This window comes from Nanorana parkeri, unplaced genomic scaffold (genome assembly GCF_000935625.1).
Source record: "Nanorana parkeri isolate BGI_ZX_2015 unplaced genomic scaffold, ASM93562v1 scaffold752, whole genome shotgun sequence".
NCBI classification, from domain to species: Eukaryota; Metazoa; Chordata; class Amphibia; order Anura; family Dicroglossidae; genus Nanorana; species Nanorana parkeri.
In genome coordinates this window covers 479,505-504,185 of record NW_017307020.1, presented here as the reverse complement: position 1 = coordinate 504,185, position 24,681 = coordinate 479,505, and the positions used below count along the sequence as shown (strand labels likewise).

The 24,681-nt window shown below is 43.6% G+C and overlaps 1 protein-coding gene and 1 long non-coding RNA gene across 3 annotated transcripts in view; one reads left to right on the top strand and one right to left on the bottom strand.

The window, feature by feature from the left end:
- PARP8 (poly(ADP-ribose) polymerase family member 8) overlaps window positions 1–24,681 on the bottom strand; it is a 179,014-nt gene that overhangs the window by 84,682 nt on the left and 69,651 nt on the right. For both annotated transcript variants that reach the window (XM_018564454.1, XM_018564455.1), the window contains exons 3-4: window positions 10,611–10,648; window positions 6,376–6,462 (exon numbers count right to left, since the gene is read on the bottom strand). In XM_018564454.1, the coding sequence (XP_018419956.1) occupies window positions 6,376–6,462; window positions 10,611–10,648 (125 nt within the window). The remainder of the gene's footprint in view (window positions 1–6,375; window positions 6,463–10,610; window positions 10,649–24,681) is intronic.
- LOC108793499 lies at window positions 5,473–23,107 on the top strand. The gene is made up of 3 exons (XR_001941646.1): window positions 5,473–5,484; window positions 5,869–5,874; window positions 23,031–23,107. It is a non-coding gene; the product is annotated as an uncharacterized LOC108793499 (long non-coding RNA).

Sequence of the window (24,681 nt, the reverse complement as noted above, 5' to 3'; positions counted from 1 at the left end):
TGGGCGGGACACCAGCTAGAGCATCCCATTCAGCTCCTCGCAACCAGTGACGTCAGTGAGCTGGGCGGGACACTCAGAGCCTCACAGGTTGCTAAGAGCTCTTAACAACCTGGGACGCTGTGGCCACATCTCTCCCAAACCCACCCCCGTCTATACCTACCTTTCGGCGAACAGTCCTTACCCTCCGTCAGTAAAGGTGAACTATTTGTACACCGTACCGCAGTCCAGCCCTTTGCATTTTTAATTTCGCTCGCACATTGCAAGCACTCATTGGTCAGTGTGGTCAGGAGACCACACTGACCAATGAGAAGCGCTATTTAGCTCTGCAGGACCTGGCTCCAGCGCCACCTGGGGGTGCTCTGGATCCTGACACACAGTCAAATACGGTTTTGATTAGGGATGCACCAATACAGAGTATTTGGGCGAGTACCTTCCCCATTACTGGAAATTACGGTCAGCGAAAGCTTTCCTCTGACCGGCAGTGCCGTAGGGGAACATGGAGCCAGCTTCCCATGCAATCAGGAAGCAGAACAGCTGACCCACCTCCCGATTTCCTGATTGGCCAATCAGGAAACCGGGAGGCGGGTCATTTGTCACTGCCCTGCTTCCTGACCAATCAGGTCATTACTCGCCACCCGGTTTTCTGATTGGATGGGAAGCCGTTTTCCCGGCCAATCACAATCAAGCCGGCTAAACAACATGGAGTCGGCTTCCCTGGCAATCAGGAAGCTGGGTAGCATGTAATTACCCGCTGCCCAGCTTCCTGATTGCCAGGGAAGCCTGCTCCATGCCAACAGAAGCACTGATACTCTGTATCGGCGAGTACCAAAAGCAAAATATCGGTACTCGCACTTGATACCCAAAAACCTATATCGGTGCATCCCTAGTTTTGATTAAAGGAGAACTATGGGGTTAGGGCTTTCCCCATAGTTTTCAGAAGGGTAACGGGAGGACACAAACTAGCGCCGCTACAGCTCGCGGTATACTGAGACGCCGCAGCTGAAACGGATCCCGACAATTATGTCTGGATCCGCCCAGCTCCGTGAGTGACAGCTGGCTCTGCCTATCTAGAGGCAGAGCCAGCTGTACCCGAACCCCCTCCCCTGTCTGTTCCGCCAGTCTGCGCTGGAGGATCGGAGCGGGGAGGGGAGAATCCAGTCGCTCCCCTGTCACGGCTCTCTGCCGTGACAGGATCGAGAAGTGAGCGAACGCCGGTATGTGTTTGCTCACTTCCCGATTATATATATAAATAATGGGAATGCCGTCTGACTACTACATTTTGGCAAACTGTGTTTGCTGCTTATATTCTTGTAATGTGTTAAATGTCCCATGCAACCCTCAAATAGCTCTACTCTCAGAGCTACCAGGTCAGAAATCTGCCTCCAAGACAATGGAAATCTAAAGACCCACCATCAATGAGGGAATGGATTATAAAACGTAAGCACCTGATCATTATACCCAGTTCTTCTCCACTTGGGGAACTTGGCTTCTCTTCTGAGATACCATCCAATTTTAAAATGGGTTTTCTTGATATACCTTGTATATTATAAAGAGATGTGTTTATTTAAAAAAATCTTCATCAGAACTTAGGAACAGTAATTGTGATTTGTCAGCATGCACACTTTGTGTATGTTTTTGCTAAGTAAATATGTTAAAAACAGAGGTAGCAAATGTGTACTCAATGTCTCCAGCATAGTCCCATTTACCACATGCAAGATCGAATTGTTCAGTCAAGTATATATATATATCAGTTTATTATTTTCAGTTTGTGTATGACACAATGCAAAAACCCTACGTTTAATGTTTAATAGCCACATCCTATCTCCCTCGCAGTCTATGGCCTGCTACAGTTCCTGTATGCTTACTATTACTTTTCTTGCAAACCATACCTCAATGTCAAACTATCCCCACGTCAGTCTTTACAAAGACTTCTAAACAGAGCCACTTCTTGCATTCTGTATTCTCCTTAAACTGGCAGTTAATTCACAAAAAGGTTAAAAAAAACCTTTATAAGGCGTGGTTCAATTTTATCTAATGTGAAAAAATCCTTCATAATCCCTAAAAGCAATCAGATAATCCTGGATCAACATGTTATTTCTCATAAATGTTAGAGTAATATCAATATCACCAGCTATTTATATTTTGTGATTTCATGGATAACTTCACTCTATATTCCTCTGAAAACGTTTTTAGTGATTTGAAAGCCTTGTATATGATGGAATCTACAGTATCTCTAGCCAGCAATGTGGCAGATTTCCAAATGAGGTCACTTTTCTGACACACAATGATGAAATGTATAGTCCATATTGCACTCCTTAAAGCCCTGTTTTGGGCTAAAAAGCAAAACAATTAAAAATTAAAAATAACTCCATTTATACCCAGAGCAAAGTGTTTTCTTTAGAGGACAACCATACCTTTGGAAAAAGACCCGGAGGGGAGGCTTTCTGAAGCAAAGCTGTGCGACAGCTATCAGGGCTGAACAGCTAAATTCCCTGGATTGTCGATGAAGCTAAGTATTTATCCACGTGAACTGCATTCAGGGGAATATGAGCATGCCTTAAAAGACAACTTGTTTCCAACACCAAGAAAAACTTACCTGAATTTGTTGTAACGGTACCCTCCATGGCACCTCTTCTGGGAATGAAGACTGGAGAATAGAAGCTGCAGAGCAAGCATTGTTTTTTTGCTGCCCCTAGTATGGTGCTGTCACAAGATTGCCCATTTAAGATTTCTGGACCCTGTGAGGGCTCCTTGAGGGCCTTACGAGGGCCCTGTGATAAACACTTCTGGCAGCCAATATCCAGCATCTACAGTAGGAAACCACCTTCTTGCTCCCCATGAGGCAAGTTGAAAGCTGAAAGTATTATTTAGATGCCTAGGGCAAAATAATCCCCGTGCAACAGTAAATCTGACAATATGGGACCACAATGAAAGTCGCTTTGTCAAGGTGTGCACACATAAAGTTAAACCTTGGCAATAGAATGTTTTCTTGCTATCGAAACATTGGATCTGTGTTCTGCATTTCGTAGGGGCTTAATGAAAAGGGATTGGGGATCAGACATTTCAGATGTGTATGGTAGTGTAGCACCAAGTACAGTATAAATAAATGTGCCTGTGCATCAGTTGTGTTCTCTCTGTACTTCAGGCCCAAAGTCCCATCACTTTCATGCAGTAGCTTACATTAATTACCTTCCCCTTAAAACAAAATGACATGGAATATCTGAGCACAGCTTAGCAAATATGGATGCCGTTTGTTCCGCCGCAGTATAGTTGGAGAAAATGTTTGTTTGCCTCTTTATAAGTCATTTGATTGTCATATCTGGTTAGCAGATTTTTTTTATATTACTTTTCATTGTTCCTTCTGTCTCCTGAAGGAATAAAAATTGCTGCCAAGCTCTGATTCACACCTGGTGTACTAAATGCATAAAAGAAGATTACACAGTAACTTAGATGACAGGCTTACTGTGTTTATACCTTATGGTTTTAACATACAGGATACAGCTTGCAGGCAATACCTCTGTGAGGACAATGTTAAACAGTAGAAATGTAAGAGGAGTTTAACACCAAGATGGTTCACACACATGAAGGGACTCTGATGAGATCCCACAATAAACTTAGTGATTCTCAGATTATTAGTTACTTGTATTTAATCCATTTCTACTTTAAACCATATTTCATGGATTCTAAAACAATGGCAAACTGACAGATTTAAAGGAGAACTATGGGGTCAGGGCTTTTCCCCATAGTTCTCCTTAGGGTAACGGGAGGACACAAACTAGCATCCTCCCGTCACCCTAAACTCAGTATACCGCGAGCTACAGCTCGCGGTATACTGAGACGCCGCAGCCGGAGCGGATCCCGACATCGATGTAGAGATCCGCCCAGCTGCGTGAGTGACAGCTGGCTCTGCCTACCTAGAGGCAGAGCCAGCTGTACCCGCCCCCTCCCCCGTCCGTTCCGCCAGTCAGCGCTGGTGGATCGGGGCAGGGAGGGGGGAATCCATCCCCTCCCCTGTCACGGCAGAGAGCCAAAACAGGATCGAGAAGTGAGCGAACATCGGCATGTGTTCGCTCACCTCCCGATCTACTGAGCCGACCTGTGACAGTCTCATTGTCACAGGTCGGCTAGAACTATGAGGTGAGTGAAAAGCACTCACCTCATAGTTCTCCTTTAAGTCCCACAAAAATATTACCGTGAGAGTTGAGGTCAAAGCATAAGATTGTCTTCCTCTCTGCTCTGTTGGGCTGTCCCAAATAAGAACAAAAGGGGAGAGAAGAAATGTGACAGATCACCACTTGAAATGTGTAATGACTCACCACCTGGCTTCCTGTTTAGCCGGGAAGCTGGGCAGCGTGTAAAAACTCGCCACCCAGCTTCCCTATTAGCAGGGAAGCCGTCTCAATGCTTCTGCGTCACCAGGTGACAAGAAAGGCATGGAGCTGGCTTTCTGGCAAATCAGAAAGCCGGGAGCCGTGTAATGACGTGGCGCCAAGATTCCTGATTGGCCGGGAAACCGACTTTATGCTCCCTCGTCACCAGAGGACAAGGGCGAATGAAGCCGGCTTTCTGGCCAATCAGAAAGACGCAGGGCGTGTAATTACTCACAGTCTGGCTTCCTCATTGGCCAACTTCCCGGTCAATCAGGAATCCGGGCAGCATGCAATGACTTTCTGCCCGGCTTCCTGATACCGGAAGCTCAAGTATCGGGCTAGCCATCGGAGAATTTGGGCTCGCTCAAATACTCGGTATGGCACAGATACCGATACTAGTATCAGTATTGGTGCATCCCTAGTTTTTATTGTTGTCTGTATCCTTGTTGGAGAGATTTGTTCTCAGTTCCTGTTTTGGTGTCTCACAGAAAGCAAAGAAAACCTACTCAACAAGAAAACCGCAAAAAACTAAAAGATCTAACCCTTCCATGCTCTTCTAAGCAAATGTGCTTTTTATTATTGTTGCAATCTTGATGAAGAGTTTAATCTCACTTCTTGTCCTAAGGAGCACCCAGTAAGTGAAAGGAACATGGACACTAAAAAAAATAGAAATATGTTCTAACTCGTCTACACTCTATCCAAAAATTTTCTGGAAAAAAGTACTTGGAATTTGACTTTAAATATATCCACCTTGGCTATCCAGAGGCCCAATGTCAAAGTGACCTGGGGCCCTGCTATTTTCTGCCCATAAGGATACAATTGTATTTAACTCATACATTATTGTATCCAGAGCAACTAGCACTGCCAGAGTCCTCGCTAACAGAGCAGGGTTTCTGGGTATGGGGAAGCATGTGAACTTCCCTATGCAACAGAGCTCTGGCCTGTGTGGCCAATTACTAGACCTGAACACAGTTACGAAGTGGGTGCCATGATGTCATCCTCCTGTCTAAGTTCTGACATTAGATAACACCTGAGTTTAGACAACAGGGAGGCGGCAAAGGAAGTGTGGCTGGGAAAGTATCCATGTGTGGGAGGGGGACTATCTGCAGACACTGTCACTTTGCCCACTTAAAGTTGACCTTTCCCTCCTTTGACCAAAGATCACATCAGCATGCAGCTCTGCATGCTGATATGAAATTATATTACATTCATTATCTAAACAAAGATATTTTTATTGTACTTACAATTTCTTTTTTCCACTTCCTGTTCCACTTTGGCACTAATGATGTAATTGTGCCAAAGCGTTGCATCCTGGCAAGGTTATATCAGCAGATGATTGCTAGGAAATCACATCTGTAACCTCATGAGATCTCAGGGAAGGGCATTTTCCTCCCCTGAGATGATGTACATTGTCACAAGTCCTAGTCACATGTGCCAGAATTCCAGGAAGAAAAGAGAGGTCTAGTAACCCACCCTTAGTAAACATGACCACTGTCAGGAGACTGTGGAAGAAAAGAAAAAAAGGTTTACAAAAAATAAAAAGCCGGCAATTATCTAGAAGTATCTGTTGGTAGATTGTCATCACTAAACATTTCTTAAGGTGACTTTGTTGTAATTTTGAAGATATGGGTAAAGTTCCTCTTTAAGGCAAAGTAACAGCATCTTTCCAAAATAACTCATACAGTTCAATGATCCAAAGGTAATTCCACTGTGTTATTAAAGCAGTCAGTATGTTGTCATTATTGTCAAAAAAAAATTGCCGTCTGGAGACGGCAACCCGCAGATGCAGCAGTGCCGTCCGTCCGTTTTTCTACTATGGGCGGACGGCAAGAGGTTAAAATGTCAGTCAACCTGATACCTTTGCCAGTAACCTGACAGCCACCATGCAAATCTCCCACCATACAAATCCATCACAGCTCTAATCTATAGCCCGTTCAGAGCACAGTGTAAAACAATGCAAACAGCTGTCAAAGCATTATATTGCCATCAAATACTGATGTGTTACCTGTAATCCTGTGGAAGATGATGGGGATGGGTTCTGTTGTAACTAACACATCTTCATCATTTTCTGAGCTTGATACATATGTATTATCTGCAGCAATAAAAATGACATTTAGGTATACCGGAATTTAAAGCCAATGCTGCCACTTTAAATACGTTTTACAGGTGTGAGCTAGAAACAGACACATGCTGAAGATCGTTGCATAAATTGATAAAGCAGCGTCCTCATATAGGTAAACTGTCATGAAGGACTCATGGAAGCAACCACTGCTTAAAGTGGACCTGTACATCCTTTCACTAATAATCACAATCAGCATGCAGCTTTGCATGCTGATATAAAATCCTCTTACATTCATTACTTAAACGAACATGTTTTTCATTCACTTACAAATAGAGTTCATCTACTCCCTGGTCCTCTTTGGCACTAATGATGTAATGTGCCCAAGTGTTGCATCCTGGGAAGGTTACATCATTAGAGCATTGCTGGGAAATCTCACCTGTAATCTCATGAGATCTCAGGGAAAGGCATTTTCCTCCCCTGAGGTGATGTGCATGGTCACATGTCATAGTCACATGTCTAGTCACATGTGCCAGAGTTCCAGGAAGTAAAGGTAAATCTAAAAACCTGCCCTTAGTTAAAATGGCCACGGTCAGAAGACTGGGGAAGAAAAGAGAAAAAAGGTAAGCAAAGTATAAAAAGCAGGCAAATAGAAGTATGTGTTTGTAGATTGTCATTACTAAACATTTCTAAAGGTGTGTTTGTTGCTATTTTAAATATATGGGTAAAGGTCGGCTTTAAGCTGGCCATACATTTTACGATTCTCCCATCCATGCTAAACCGCATGGATGAGCAACTCTTTTCCTTGACTGTCAGAATACCCAAACAGTGGCTGCATCTGACTGGCTGTAGTCACGGTTGGGCTGCCAATTTCCCACCAGGCTCCTTCCACAAAAGTTGAGAAATTGATTTTGTCAAACCGGGTAGACCAATTTCAAGGCTAAGTTGTTTTAAATTTCAGAGTTCTACTTCAAGACCAATTTTGAAAAAAAAATGTTTTTCTATCATTATACAGTCCATCTAGTGAGCACCAGCAATACGTATGTCTCTGCTTTGTCAGCCTGTTATTTATCTATACACTAACTATTCCAGGAAGTCATCTATTGATTAAGCTTTCTTTCCAGTTCATGAATGCACTACACAGAGCTCAATAGTTTATACATTATGGGAGACATTTATCAAGTTTGCGGCACAGCAAGGCACCGCAAAACGGGTGCAGTGATGCATCTTCGGAGACAGATTTTCTATAAGATCGCAGTCTGATTCATACATTCTGCCTCTTTTGCTTAAATGTAGTTGAAATTTAAATGATACCCCCATTTCATAAACATTGTTGCAAAGTTACAGGATAAATATGCTCCGGACCTATGCAAAACTATGACAGTGGCCTGACGGACAGTGTAGATGTGTGGGACAAAAACACACAAAAATCTTTCTGAAATCCTTTCCTGAAAGAAAGAGAGGCTGGTTTGCACCAAACATACATGCAGTATGATTCTGTTGTTACCTTGTGTGATAAATCACATCTTACATATTCTGTTTTTTTCCTGCATTATCTATATATAGTGCTTCACTTAAAGAAATACTGTTTTGTTATTTAATTACAATTTTCTTATTGCTGTATCTTTTCTAAGAGCCATACTTGCATTGGCACAATGTTTGAGCATTGTATATAATTTATTGAGTAATATCATTATGCCCCGAAGGCTGGCAGAACAGATGATCAAAATCTGTAAAAAGTACCATATAAATCAGACATGTCAAACGTAAGCCTAAGGGTGGGCCGCAAAGGCAGTCATGCCTTTGACTGTGGGATGCAACATAGTAATTTACTACTCTCGTCCACTAATTGATATCACCACCTTCATAGGAGATGCCTCTTAAGGTGCCCATACACCTCCCGATTATCGTATGATAATGGCGGGTGATCCCGCGATCGTACGATAATCGGCAGGTGTGTGGGCAGCGTGCGACCGCTTCTACTGTACGGTCGCATGACTTTTGTCTTCCGAGCACGCTGGAAAAAAGAAATTTAGGCGGGTTGGTGGCGTGCTCGGAAGACGAATGCCGCATGGGCCAGTGTGCGCAAGCGCACACTGCCCGCTCAGCACTGCAATCATCAGAAGCCCTCCCCTTTAATAGTTTATACCCAGCTCGACTCTAAGCTTCTCACTGCTCATTCCCCACATTGAACGCCAAGCCTAAGAGGCAGATGCCTCAGGCTTAGACTCCCAGGGCCTTTTCACATTAGCCCATCCACTAAAATGCTCTGTTTTAGTGGGCGGGTTAGTGCATTGTGGCAGTTCTGGTGTTGTACGTTGTATCACACCCAGATGGAGCTGTCAATGTGCACTTTTTTGACTTTTTGTGGAGTGTACAATGTGCATACTAAAGCAAGGTCACTGGATGGCAGTGTGCTGCGATAGAATGAAGCATGTTTGCACTCACAGTGCACCGCCCACCGTGTTGTGATTTGAATGGGACACACAGAAAACAATTGTTTTCTATGTGTCCTTGCGATGACCTGTTGATCTAGTGCGGTAAACCAGAGGTCATCAGCATATCTGTAAACAGGCCCTAAGTGCTCCCCCCTTCCCACCCACCACCCTCAAGGGAGACACCTCTTAGGCTTAGATTCTACGTGTTCCCCTATCCACCCCTCACCTTTAAGGGAGATGCTTCTTAAGCTTAGACACTAAGGGGTCTATTCACTAAGCTGCCGAAGGATCTAGTTGTAGCTTCGGCTGATCCTTCGGCTAGCTTCGGCCCCAGGACCCCTTCAGTTCAGTAGAACCGAAGGGCTGCTGTACGGGCTATTCCCTATAGCCGTACAGCTCCCGAAGTCGGCCGAGCGGCTCAGTCGAGCCGAAGGCATATGCTTCGGCTCGACTGAGCTGAGGTGAAAGCTGGCGGAACGGCCGGCCGACAGCCTGCTACTGACTGCTGGGCGGAGCTAGCCATCATCTCACGGCTCACTCTGGCCACCTGCACAGACAGATCAGCGTCCCTGGTTACCAGGTAACCAAGGACACTGATCTCCAGACAGCCCAACTCTCCAGGGTGCTCCGGGAGTCTCCCGCTATTACATAGCGACTCCCGGCCGCCCAGGAGAGAAACACTTTCTCCCAGATCGAGCAGAGTAAACCTTTCCCTGCTCTGTTTTTTTTTTTTTTCCTCTGACATCAGAGCCGTTGCCTGCCGTCAGAATAAAAAAAAAAATCACAATAGGAATGCAAAGCTAGATTCCTATTGGCTATTTCAATTTGCAATAGCAAACTAGCTATTGCACCTGCCCACTGCTACTATCAATCAGAAGAGGGGACCTGAAGTTCTCCATCAGGTCCCCTCTATTGATTGACAGCAGCAGAGGGCGGGTGCAATAGCTAGTTTGCTATTGGCTATTGCAAAGTGAAATAGCCAATAGGAATCTAGTTATGCATTCCTATGTTTTTTTTAAATTCTGACAGCAGCAGAACAGCCCAGCCAGTAGAAAACAGTTGGGTGGAGCTAGCTGTCAGTGCTAGCTCCGCCCAATCGTTTTCTATTTTATTTGTTACTACTTTTTAAACTGTTTTTATATTCTGCTCGGTACCACAGAGGTACCAAACAGAACAACCGAGCCGAATATCGCTCGGCGGCATTCGGCTATTCACTCACTGATTTTCGGCATCTATGAGAATAGGTCCAACAGCAGCGAGTAGCCTGCCGGAGGTTCGGCTCAGCCGATCCAGATGTTGGATCGGCTGAGTCGAATTCCTTATGCACTTCGGGTCGGCCGAACATGCCGAGCATGTTCGGCCGACCTGAAGCCAGCCGAAGTATGGCTGATTTCAGCCGATATACGGCTGGAATCAGCCAAACCAGCCTGAAGTGAATAGCCGAACAGCGTTTGGCTCACTACACTTCGAGTCGGTTAGTCACTCGGCTGCCTACGGCAGCTTAGTGAATAGAACCCTAAGTGTTCCCCTGCCCATTCACCACTTTTAAGTGAGACATGTCCCCTGAGATGGTGTACAGGCAGTGAGACACCTTAACTGAACCTAAGGGGTATCTCCCCTGAAGGTGGTCGGTGGATGAAATGGTACACTGTGGGCCACACAGAAATTTTGTTGCAGTCCGCAAGCAGCACTTAGACATGTCTGATGTAAAACATTGAACATTGAAAATAAAGGCTACTGTACCTGGATAATCCTCAGAGACATGTACTGAATATGCAACACTGTAAAACAAAAGGGGAAATCAGAATATTACTATATAGCATCCACATAATATGTGAAATATAATGTACATGTATAAAATATATACTATATTTCCTAAAATATTTTTTAAATTACATTACATGTTACATTATTGAACCCTGGATAATTTTACAGAAGCAATTTCTGTCTATATAGTGAGAAATGTGGGCCATAAAAGGAATCATTTGAATATTTTTGCACTAAAGAAATTATTAGGAGCTACTTTAATGTAAAGGGAAATCCCTCTACTAAGGACACAAACGGCAACCAAACACTTATTTTTCAGTAAAAACTGACACAAATTTTAAATTTAACTTTTTTGGCCATAGGAACGGATGGATTATCATACATTCTATGTATACAAATTGCTGCAGAGGTGCCAATTCCTGCCCATATGATTAGATTTTGAGAGGTTTGTTCTCATTTCTTCTTGCTTCTCCCAGACAAGAAGTCAAGACAACATTAACTGAAAAGGGTTTTAACACTTCTCTACTCTATCCAAAACAAAAACAAAAATGCTTTAGACTCTTTTGGTAGTTGAAAAGACCAAAACATTAAGATGAACATAAAATGGAACAAATTTTTGTCCATTGAATGTTCAGCTAAAAAAAAATGATTTAGGCAAAAATAATAAATCATAATATTTGAAAATGCAAATTATCCATATTTGAAAACTAGTTTTCCTAACTATCATTTATTATTGCAATCATATGTGATAGTGATGCAGCATTACAGATGCCAGTACAGCTCTACTGTCCCCCTATGTCAGTCCAACTCTTCTGTCCCCCCATGTCAGTCCAACTCTACTGTCCCCCCATGTCAGTTCAACTCTACCATCCACCCAAGTCAGTTCAACTCTACCGTCCCTCCATGTCAGTTAAATTGTACTGCCCCACATGTCAGTCCAACTCTACTGTCCCCCCATGTCAGTTCAATTCTACTTTCCCCCCATGTCAGTTCAATTCTACTGTCCCCCATGTCAATTCAGCTCTACTGTCCCCCCATGTCAGTCCAACTCTACTTTCCCCCTATGTCAGTCCAACTCTACTTTCCCCCTATGTCAGTCCAACTCTACTTTCCCCCTATGTCAGTCCAACTCTACTTTCCCCCTATGTCAGTCCAACTCTACTTTCCCCCTATGTCAGTCCAACTCTACTTTCCCCCTATGTCAGTCCAACTCTACTTTCCCCCTATGTCAGTCCAACTCTACTTTCCCCCTATGTCAGTCCAACTCTACTTTCCCCCTATGTCAGTCCAACTCTACTTTCCCCCTATGTCAGTCCAACTCTACTTTCCCCCTATGTCAGTCCAACTCTACTTTCCCCCTATGTCAGTCCAACTCTACTTTCCCCCTATGTCAGTCCAACTCTACTTTCCACCTATGTCATTCCAACTCAACTGTCCCCCATGTCAGTTTAACTCTGACTGGCTGACTGACTAACTGAAAGGGACTAGAGGAGATCAGCATCACGGAGATGAAACAATGGATCAAAACAGTATTTTATTCAACAAAAAGAAGAAAAAAAACTAATTCAATTGTATATAATACACAGTGCTTTCTCAAACTGCATGTTGTCCAGTTAGGGTTTATATATATGTTTGAAGGGAACTCCAGCCTTAGCTAATTTTCCTACACTTGCAGCAAGTCCACTCCTTTGTTGAAACAGAATACTTTCAACTTCATGCAAACTTGCATCGTCACAACATAACCCTTTAAAGCTGAAGCAACCATCTTGAGCCCACCTTTATTTTCTATCTAAATTACTTCAATTATCATCAACCCTCTCCCATTCTGCTCTGCTTCGTACTGCCATTGCCTGCCTCTGTTAGCTTTGCCTGCCATCAATTATCTTGTTCCTGAGTGAAAACATGCCCATCGCCCATTGGGTGTGCCTGCAACCAGTCCACCAATAAGCAGATTGCATAGCTAACATCTGCAGCACCAGCCAGCAGGTAGAAGCAGGCACACTATTCTAAATGGATCCTGGGGATGTGTTCTTTCATATAACGCTCTTAAAAGAAATTCAAAAATATGTCTTTCTTAAAAGCAAAATGATTTAATTTTAAATTTGTAAATGCATGGTGATGAGGGGGAACAGGGGAAGGTATTATACTGCATACTGTGTACATTATACTTTAGCTTTACGCATAATGGGTGTATTAGTGTATCTGAACTAATGCAACTAACAGGTAAAGAAATCAGCATTCACATTGAATATTCCAAACATCCAGCTAGTGTAGACAATAACCTTTTCTCCTCCATTAAGTTACATTGACACATAATCAGAATATAATGATCTCACAGACATAAAAGCCATTTCAATTATCAACCTCATAAAGCGGAAGTAAAATATGGCATTCCAATGTTTTCGCTGCCCTACCTATTAAAAGTTGTTTGTTGACGGAGGCACTTGGTGAGTTTTAAATACGACAACAAAATCATGAATTTTATGTGAAAGGAGGTTCTGTGTAAAGAAAGCAGGTTCTAGCAAGATATTTTATTTTTTTTGCACAAATCACGTAACCACAACTGCAGTATTAACCTAGCAAAAAAAGAACCTAGCATTCAAGAAACTACTGCTTATATACTGTAGGTCAAATCCAATATAACATTAAGATGCTGTGTCTAAAAGCATGCCTTCTCAGAAATTCATCTGGTCCTAATGGCCATATTCTCTAGCCCTAGGATAGCTTCCAGAGAGCAATGCGAGTCCTTCAATCTCAGGAAAATCCCCAGGAAAAATATAAACTACCCTTGCAGTGTGAAACGTAATTGCTCGTTAATGTCTAGGGTACCTGTGTAAAGGACTTTTACTTACCTGATCCCTACTTCCACTGGCTCAAAGACCAGCACCCACAGCCTTTTTCCTGCTCCCCTCCAGTGGTCGGAGACCTACTGACATCATCACGTGCAATGCAGGGAGACCTGCATTATAGATAAGGACACCAAGGGACAGTTTACAATTGTAGAGGAGACGAGTTAAGTGCCAACTGCCGGGGGCAGTGGGGATCAGGTAAGTAAAAGTACTTTACAAAGTTCCAATGGTCGGAGCTCAGGCACACCCCTTCAGAATACCCCAAACTGCAAGGTAAGGAAAAGGGGAACATAGCTGGTGTAGGCTGGTTGAAGAAACAAGGTAGGGTTGGCGTTGCACCAAACAGGTTGGTCAGTTTAAAAGAAAGTAGTGGGGCTTAGGAGCATATGGAGAAAGAATGTTACAGAATGTTATGGAGGTCGTCCATTGTTCAGATGGAAAGTTAGTCCCTTCCTCCCACCCCTGGGTTCAGATCCGGACTGTTACGTTTTTTTCCTGCAGCCAAGACACATCCCAATGTATTTCTATGTGATTTCTGGGCTCTGTTCACACCAGTGCAGTTCCGTTGCAGGAAAAAAAATACTGCATGCCACATTTTTTCTGCACCGGAACAAACTGGAACACACCGGAAAGTGTCAAAAATGCAATGGAACGCACTGAACCCCACCGGAGTGGAAAAAAATAAAAAGAGGCTTGGGAGCAGATTTGATTATCTCATTAACCTTGGACTTCTTGTGAGTTGGGAAGGAGACTTGGTGTGAGCAATGTGGATAGCATAGTGCAGAAAATTGATATTGACATCGACCAAATTGTGGGGTATGTGGAGGAGTCACCCGAATTGTATGACCCCTGGCACCCTGATTATAAAAACAATGCGTGCAGGATAGAGAAATAGCGGTCCATTGCGGCAAAGTTTTTTCCTGACTTTCATTGGATGAGAAGGGAACAAAAGCAGCACTGTGGTGAGTAAAATACTTTTTATATATTACGGAAAATTGACCCTTTGATTCTCTTAGCTCCAAGAGTGGGTGCACCCAAAAACAACTTCTCCTGCGAGCACGTTGTTTCAGGATTGCAACAGCCATCACAAAAAAACATGCCCCCATACAAATAAAACATGTCTGTGGATTACATTGTGGATATCATACAGCCCTGTGCTGCATTTTTGTCTCAGTGGGAAATGGAGACAAGCACTGGCATGCCCCCTCCTCTAAATAACAATTGAGTGCACATTGCTACTGCTGAACTTAGGGAGAGCTCACTTGCTTCCGTCCCAACTGCCTGTGGATGTTTTCCAGACAGGTACTCTTGACACACCCCCTACTTCTGCTTGGGTTGGTACAGCGCTGGTCTCAGAAAAGTGTTTGTTATCCAAGCAGGGTTGTCAGACATTGGTGAGTGGAGGGAGGGGGGAGTGCTGTCAACCACACTAGCTCTTGAACCACTGCACCTATTGAAATAGGACAAAGTGCTACATGCACTTTGTTCCCTCCGAGACAACGTGAAATAAATTTGGGAATGGTGAAACTTCTTCTTTAGGTCCTATTGTGGGCTGGCAACACACAGCATTTTTTTGACTAAGTGGTGTAAGTCCTCCCAGTGTCTTTTTGTAAATGCTCAACCCCTCCCACTCTCGCATCTCTTCTACATAAAGGCCAATCAGGGCTCTTTGAGATAACACAGGAAGTGTGGAGAGAGCGCAGGAAAACTCTGACTTTCTGTCAACAACAACAAACTGCTTCCAACAGTATATTTAACAGACCAAAAAATTCATTCAGGTTAAATGGTGCTGCGTAATGGACTATTGAATGTGTAATGTAATTGATATTTGAACCACTGCAGAAGGTACTTGGATAAAGCAGCGACACATCTTCAGTATTACAGAAGAAGTCCAGTAGAATGAGACAAACTACTACTGAGATATTTATTTGAGGCTAGTGCCTGGTACAGGTCTTCAACACATCAATACACTCTGCTAAAAAGGGGAACTGTTGAAAATCTGGTCAACTGTTGCAACACTGTAGTTATTTAAATATTTGGTAATGTTATTTAAAGTGGAACTCCAGGAATGTAAACTAACCCTTGCAGGGGGGCCACCCCCACATTGTAAGGGTTAACTGCTCATTTTGGTCTAGTGGCTTAAGTAAAAAAGAAATATACTTACATGATCCTCAATCTTACCTGGCTGCTAGACCAGTCGCCATAGCCTCTTCTCCCATGGGCTTCGGTAGTCTAAGCCATGCTGACATCATCACCTCTAATGCAGGTCCATTCACCTGCATCAGATGTAAGAACGCCAGGGGCCATCCCACAGCTGCAGTGGAGGGGCAGGGAGGTGAGTGCTCACTACCGCAGGACCAAGGATCAGGTGAGTATATCTTCTGAATGCCACCCCTAGACCATAATGAGCTGCTAACCCTCATAGTGCGGGGGTAGCGACTGGAGTTGCTCTTTAATGTCATGAATGTTGAAGGGATAAATATGCTATCCGAGGTTCATACCCTCACTTCTAGTGCTGCTGAGAACCATTTCAACACATAGGAAGTGAGGACAAATCTGCATAAGAGACACAGATACAACTACAAATCAGACAGTTTTAGCCTTCCCTACTCTAAGAAGAACAGCATTTTTATTTCTGTCTGTTGGAGAGTTACCTTTACATCCTGTCTGGTAAGACATTGTCAGCAGGACAGGACATTAGGGTATATATACCTTGAGATAGCAATTAGAACCTAACAGGTATTCTATCCAATCCCCATTTTATCTAGAACTAAGAAAAACATTTTGGCTGGACATACACTTTAATAAAAGCTGTGACCATAATTTGCTGGACATACACTTTAATAAAAGCTGTGTCCTTAATTCTACAATGTTAAGTGCTGAGTGCAATTATTTTGCTCAGTCCACTCACATGACTCCTATATCTCACTACTGCCCCCCTCAATATGACCAACAACCTTACTTACTCGTTAGTGTGGTAGCAATTAAATCCATGTAATTGAATAATCAAGCATCTTGGATTTCAAATCCTGCTATGCTGTGAAAGATCTCTAAAGGTTCACGTTGGCCTGCTTTATTAACACAATTTAAAGTTTATGTAAACCCAGCCATGAGCTTCTCCTCTAAAACTATACGGTTTAGTCTGTTAAATATATCACTGAAAGCATTTTTGTTACATTTGTTCATTATGTGCAAAAAAATATCCACTGACTATGTCAGAGGGCTGTCCTCTGTCCTCTGAGCCTCAGGTGTTTTCTTTTTATTTTATCTGCTATTGGCCAAGTGCATATAGCACTTAGTCCCATTTAGATCCATTTTGCCATTGCCAGGCAGCACCATTGGACAGTTTAAGCACCTCTGCAGCAGCAGTGACTGATCTTTGTTACAGGAAGCTGCTGCACAGAAGCAACGTTTCAGCTGGATTACTGCACAGATCTGGAAGAAATACACAAAGGACATTGAGATTTAAGTCAAGATACACATGACTTGTATTTTGACAATATTTTCTTCTCTCAGAGTTCAGCTTTAACTACCTCCCGGCCGGCCGTTGTAAAAAAACAGCCGGCCGGGAGCTCTCTAGATCTGAGCGGGCGTCTTCAGACGTCCGTCAGCCATGCCCAGCGTACCGCAGCGCTAAGTACTGAAAAATGGCTTGGCCAGGAAGGGGGTCTAAACACCTGGTCTTCAAGTGGGTAACTACAGTTCGGGATCATGTTAATAAGCCGGTGCAAAGTTTAGCCAATTAAAGCAGTAATTTATAGGGACCGATATCTTTACTCATTAGAACACAGTATAATGATCGGTTTATTAGGGACTTTCTGCACTGTGTGTTGTCTTCTATAAATATAGCTGACAATCAGTCTTTGGTAACAGAAGTTGTTTTGGATCATCTCAAACTTCCTCTTCAGAACACAAAGATCAGAGTATGCTGCTCCTCGGTAGAATAAAAGATAGAAATCGTGAGATTCTGAAATGTAAGACCTTTTTATGGCATAATACAGAAAGCAGGCAAACCAGTCATTCTTCAATCCTGTATTTTGACTAGAGAAGTCCTGGAAGCACAGCCGGGAATCAAATACAATTTCCTTCTAATCTGTCAACAGCAAAGTCTAAACATTACAGGTCTTGTCAAACCACCAACACGCCATCTGAAAAGTGATACCGGTTATCAACAGGTCAGCTCAGGAACAAAGTAAAATGATGCTGTACTATTAAGCATGCTACATTCTCACAGGGATATGGAGATACTAGCCTGACAACACAACGTGGTGTATACACAAAACAGATGGAAAAGGAGCCCCACAAGCCACAACTGCTATCCCCGTCCAATGGGTCAGGGAGATCAGTCAGCTGACCGCCTATATTGTAAAAAAAAAGAATATATGGTCCAAATTGTTATAGGTATTGTGGCATAAGGAAAGGGAAAGTCATCAAGGGGCGATATATTTCCCCCTTGCTTTCTGTCCTATGTACAGGACTAGCGGAACCCAGACCGGGTTTTCGGGCTGACGTTGGGACTGAGTAATCCAGCTCGGGTTTTGTGTCTCTCACCTGGATTGTTAATTGCTTAATAATATCCAGGTGAGATAAAAGGGGAAGGCTGAAGCATGATGTTGCTCTGGCCTGGGACCTTAAAGGTGGCCATACACTGTACAACCATGGCAAGACCTTAGTCTTGCAATGGTTGTAAATTGATTAAAAAAACGTACGATCTGCCCATCTTGGACAGGCAGATCGTACTCTCGATCATCGCAAGCCCGCCCCCCTGAGGGGCGGGCTTCCGATGACCGCAATGCTGAACGGGCAGTGCGAGCGTGCGCACACGGGCCCGTTCGGCATTTGTCTCCCGAGCACCGTTCAAAACACCCGAAAATCGTACGATTTTCTGGTGGTTTTCTAGCGTGCTCCTTAGACAAAAGACGTCTTTGTTCACACTGCTCGATTCTCGTACGATCGCGGGATTTCCCGCGATTCTCGTACGAGAATCGAGCAGTGTATGGGCACCTTTAGACAGCATTGTGAGAGTGCGAAAAGGTGGATGTTTGTAAGTAAAAGGTTGCTGATAGTACTTTTGTTTTGTGAGGTGACTTAGATAAGTTCACCACCTGGTAGAGAGGAAACCTGCCTGCTATACCCACACAGTATACATAGTAAAGATAATTTTGTGTATAGTTTGTAACTGTATATGTAAATGGCCATATATTGCTCTTCACATATGCAGACTTCCTGATTTGTAATGCTACACACTGGTTGTGCTTTTCTTTTTTTTCAATTGATCATCTGGGGCTTGCTTGCCGACCATGCTTGCTTGCAAGCCCCAGATTAAGTCAATTGTGAGGTAACGTGTAGGGCGGAGTCTCGCAGACGTGGATTGGAGATAGCATGGTCGGCAGCACAGCTCCTGTTTGATCTGTCTTTGCAACCAGAGAACACGGTGACACGGAGAGAGAGTTGATGGGCATGCATTTTATTTGAAGTTTTATGTCTACTTTTCTCATGTGAGTAGTTTTTTAAATAAAGGAGGTTTTTTAATTTTGCAGTTTTACGCTATGGGCTGTTTTTATATTTTATTGGATATGGTCGTGATGACACGCTGACGTCATTTTCTGTGCAACGATTGTGGAAAGATGGCCTTTGAATAAGATCGATTGGAGACCCATTAAAGTGATTCTAGACCTATTCAGGTCTATTTATAAGGTGAGCGGCCCACTGAGAGGGGAAGCACATTCAGCCGGCAGCCGCACGAGCACCGAGGGAGCATAGCCGTAGCCAGCTCCTTTATATTGCGCTACAGAAGGGTCACTGTTGCACTGCAAAATGGAAGGAAAGAATGATGTCACATCAAGATCGCCGTTGATTGGTTACAGCCCAATGTACCAGCGACAAAGTCCCGCCCAAAAAACGCGCCATGTAGCGCGATAAAATGTGCAATGTCGCTCAATATCACGCAATGTAGCTCAAAGCCGCTCGGCGCGAATTCGCCGGAAAACCTGCAAAATCCATGTCGCTCAGTGTGAATGGGGTGTAAGGGTTAGTCTAACCAAAAGGAATATTTCTGTTCTAGAATATAGAAATCTGAATGACTCATTGGCTTTTTCTTAGGTCTGCCTGCATGCAGCAGCTGTATTGAAGGAGTCCCACTCCCACAACTGTTTACTTTCGATTTACAGAATAAACAAGAGAACATTGAGACTCTGTTTTTCTCGAAGTGAATTGCTCATCCCATGTGCATCTCCCTGTCCTAGTTACACACTGATGAGCTGTTTGCCATTTTCTGTCTTTGTTGTGTTTGGTGCCTTGGCTGTCCCGGGTCTTGGTAACTTGGCACTCTGCAAGCGGCATGTGGCTTTCACACATTTGGATAACATATTCAACTGAAGACTCTCTTTTTCTAATAGTGTAAAGGTGCACACACACTGTACGATTATCGTAAGATAATCGCGGGAAATCCTGCGATCGTACGATAATCGTAAAGTGTATGGAAGGCATGCGACCGTTTCTACTTTACGGTCGCACGTCTTCCGTCGAACAAGCAGGCTGGAAAACCCGCCGAGAATCGTACGATAGTGGCCTGCCTGTTCGACAACTGCCGAACGGGCCGGTGTGCGCACTCTGCCCTTTACAGCATTGCAGTCATCGAAAGTGCACCCCCCAGTGGGGGGGGGGGGGCTTGCGATGATCGCATGTGCGATCTGTCGGTCCAAGATGGGCAGATCGTACGTTTTTTTAAATTACTTTACAACCCTCGCTTTTGTCTTGCGAGGGTTGTAAAGTGTATGGCCACCTTTAGAAGCAGATTTTAATTAGGTCCCATGTGCTGACAAGGAAGGCTGAGTGCTGGAACCATTTTCTTTGAGGGCAGTTTAAAGTGAACCCAAGCAGGGCAAAGCTTAAATCAGGCTCAGTTTAGGTGAAATTCAGTCAGAGAAACAGATATAGTCAGATTGCGTTTATACTAACATACTCCAATTCCATAATCTTGTCTCCACTTTCCTACAGTTATGTTTGAATATGACTATGCAGTTTAATTGGCACCGGAGCTAAACCAAGTGCACTTAGTAATCAACACTCAGTAACAAACTTTGTCTGGCACACATCTTCTCTTCCTCACCAATGCAAGCCTGTCACTTCTAATGAGAGATGAAGCTGTTACTTGGCTCTGTTAGCATAGAGCACTCATAGGAAGTGCAGAAAACAGCAACTTTGCCTAAACAAAAAATATTTTAACGCATTTACAAGCACAAATCAGCCAAAAATCAAGACTATAAAAAGACTATAAAGAGGTAAAAAAAATGTGCAAGACTTACTTTAGGCTTCTTGTTGCTTACTCCCGGTCCATTTAATAACGCATCACTTCATTCACCATTCCAAATGTAGTAATAAACTCCCAATCTTTTTTTAATAATGAATCCAGATCAAAGAAATAAACATTGCCCAGCAAAGCATTTCTTTACATTTTTGCCCAAACAACTACAGTCATCATGTTTCTAAACAGCTCAAACTCTCTCATCTCCGCTTCTCTGAACTTCCTTTCCAGTACAAGATCCCCGAGGGACAACACAGTCTGCAGCAGCTGTCCATCTAATGGCTTGGAGGAGGGGAGTGACTTGCCCTGCTGTGTGATCGTGGAAATACATAGGTCGACATGCTCCTCTTCCTCCCGCAATCCAGCGTTGTGTGTCTGAGTGGTCAGTTTGCAGGCCCGAACTCCATCACATGAGGTTGAGGATAGAGTTATCACCGTGTAAGCTTCAACTTGAGGAATTCGGAGCTTACACAAGACCTTTCCACTTTCCTCAGGCAGGTGAAAGGAACAACAGTGAAGCAAAGGGTAGGGGAGTATCAGAAACTAGAGCTATTGCCCTAAAAATGAAAATGCTTCCACTTATTTACTGCATGAGGTTTCGTGACAAACCTATGTTGTGCTTGTGGTGCCATTTATTGTTAATGGCACCCCAAACGTGGCAAGTAAGATATGCAAACCACGCGACAGACGTGCAAAATGCATGGTCAAGAATCACACAAAGCTCAAACAATTGCATGAGCTTCTTTGCTGTTTGTTCTGTACAGGGCATCCTACTGAAATAAATGGGCTGCCCTAGGTGGACATGCAAAATGCTATGTGCATTCATATGGACTTTAGCCTGCTGGAGCGGAGGAGGAAACAGGCTGAAGGGACTGGTCCAACAGCCAGCCGGGATCGTGGTTCCGGTGAGTTTAACTCACTTGACAAAAGGGGCACTTAGCCCTGTCACTGTGGGGGTAGCCCCACTGCAGAGGTTAAGATTTGTTTTGCCCGGAGTTCTGTAAAGCCTAACAGTAAGCTTCCTGTTGGAAGGGTGGCATCCCTATTCCGCCACAGATACAGTACAATAAATTAGCACTGGCCCTCTAAGGCAGGAAGTGTCACTGACAGGATCACCAGGGGAAATGCAAACTAATGAAGCCACCAAATCTAAGGACTGGTAAGCTACAATATGAGATTTTTGTTCATTGATTTGGATATGCTATAAAGCAGAACCAGAGCTAATCAATAACTAGATAAAAATAATAATAGCCTATTAACCCTTTCACTGCCAGATCCATTTTTATGTTGCAAGATATTAGCGCTACCTTTTCTCAACCCCAGAGTTTTAGTAAAAAACACTTGAGTTGATTTCAGTGCATGTAAATACAATATAATACCCATTTTATTGATAACATATAAAAGATGAGGTTGTGCTGAATAAATAAATAACAAATTTGTCAAGCTTCAAAATCACCTGCACCCATGAAATGGTGAAAAACTTTGGTCCCCAAATTGTCAATAACCAATGATGTAAAAGCCTGTACAGGTCATCAATTTAGAGTTAATCGTGAATAATGACCCTGGAATTATTGCTCTCACTCTAGCGTGTGACGTGATACCCAACATGTATGACGCTATTGTTGTTTTTGTACGTAGGTGAACCCGAAGCATATTTGTGTTAGTAGGTGCAGGTATGCGGGAGCAGGGGAAATGAACGTGTTTTTTTACATTTATTTTATTTTACTTTTATAACCTTATTTAACTTTATTGCCATCAAATAGGGGACTTTAGTGACGACAGGTCCTTTTTAAGGAGATATTATGGATCTAATAGCAGCCTGGAGTCTGCTTACAGGGCCCCGCTGCTGCTAATGTATGACATATGTCAGCGGCAATGAAAGGGTTGAAAGATACTGTAGATAACAAAACCAACTTTTGCTGCAATATTCAGCTTCAATCCAGAGATTTCCCCTCCATTATTTTTGTTCTTCCTCTAAATGTCCTCATTGTCATTTCCACATCAGTTAAGGGAGAACTATGGGGTACACCCTTTTTGCATTTTTCGTTTCCCTAAGCTACAGAGATGCATTCTGCAATGTACTCCTATAATCACAAATGTACTAAGCCTACAATTCAATGTAATATACTGTGGGCGAGGCTAAGCTCTGTGCTGAGAAGTGATCCCCACAATATTGTCTGGATCCTCCTCTCCCATTGTAGGAGCTGTTGTGCATTCATAAAAACCTGTGCTGACCCTCAGGGCACATCCTATCAGAGTTTATTCATGTCAGGTCACAGGTCTACAAACACTTGCATATCTATCCTGCAGTTGTCTTTCATTCTCCCCTCTCCACACTGCTGTCTCCAGGCAATACACATAAAACATCGCCACCAAGACCATCAGTTCATCTCCCTCCTCATGTCCTCAATCATTTCCTTATATACAGACCACCCAACTTCCCAGTCCCTGGAAAGTAATAAATAGACCACACTACAATATGGCTTTAATTGGCCTTAGCGGGCGTGTACGAAATAATTTCAGCTCCTCGCACGACAGTCACCAACTGATGAAGAGAGGACCCCCTCCCACTCAGACCACCACTAAAGGTGCCCATACACTGTACGATTCTCGTACGAGAATCGCAGGAAATCCCGTGATCGTACGAGAATCGTACAGTGTATGGAAGGCGTGCGACCGTTTCTACTGTACGGTCGCACGTCTTCCATCGAACAAGCAGGCTGGAAAAACCGCCGGGAATCGTACGATTCTCGGCGAGTGAGTGGCCTGCTTGTTCGACAACTGACGAACGGGCTGGTGTGCGCACGCGCACACTGCCCGTTTGCCGTCCTTGCAAGCCCGCCCCTCATTGCAGTCATCGCAAGTACGATCTGCCTGTCCAAGATGGGCAGATCGTACGTTTTTTTAAGTACTTTACAACCATCGCAAGACTAAGGTCTTGCGATGGTTGTAAAGTGTATGGCCACCTTTAAGCTCCACCTAACCTTTTGACCTGCCCAATCAGGTAAGTGACCTATGTCCTGAAGCCGAACCCCCGTTAACCCTTTGTGCACTTTGTCTCCCCTATTCACCTAGTCATGCATGCCCTCCGCTTATTTTATTTTTTTTGCTCTGGGCATAACTTTCAGTGGGTGGGTTGTGGATATTCCTAATGGCGTAACAGGCAGTAGAGAACAATAAACGGATAAAGGAACTTTTGCTGGATAGGCCAACGGTACAGCATCCTAGCAAAACAACATCCAGCTGTTATATTTTTGTTTCAATTTACAGCACGTAGGTGATTTAAATAAACCATTCTACATAGAAAAAAATAAATCCAGATTAAGCAAAAATAGATTTTGCAGTAGCAAGCCAAATATATACAACTGCAGCACTGGGCAGTGATGGTGTATCGGTGAGTGGTGCTTAACTGGGGAGCTGTTATGTTACAGGTGTGCTGTACACTGAAATATAGAATTATTTATAGAAATATGGATGTAGACATAATCACAGCATGGGCAGTAATGTGAAGAAGGAAACAGACTATAATTACAAAAAAGCCAGTAGCCGCATCATGGCATCAAACCATAGGCGTGTGAAGCCTATTGCATTAGGGTGTGCACACAAAAGTACTGACACACACACACACATTATATATACAGTATATACACATACATACATACACATCCTGAGGCATCTCTTCCAGCAGGGGTGAAGTAATGAAGCAGGGAGTCATGTGACCACCCACCTGGCTTTCTGAATGCATGCTCCCTCCCAGGCAGTAAGGACTGTGGCTGTTATGTCAGGAATGTAAGTGGCAAGTGCTGCTGCTCTCTGTATTGCTGATCCAGTCACAGAAAGATCTTTGTGATCTCTCCACCTCCTCAGTGACTAAAAACATGGTGCCCACTGT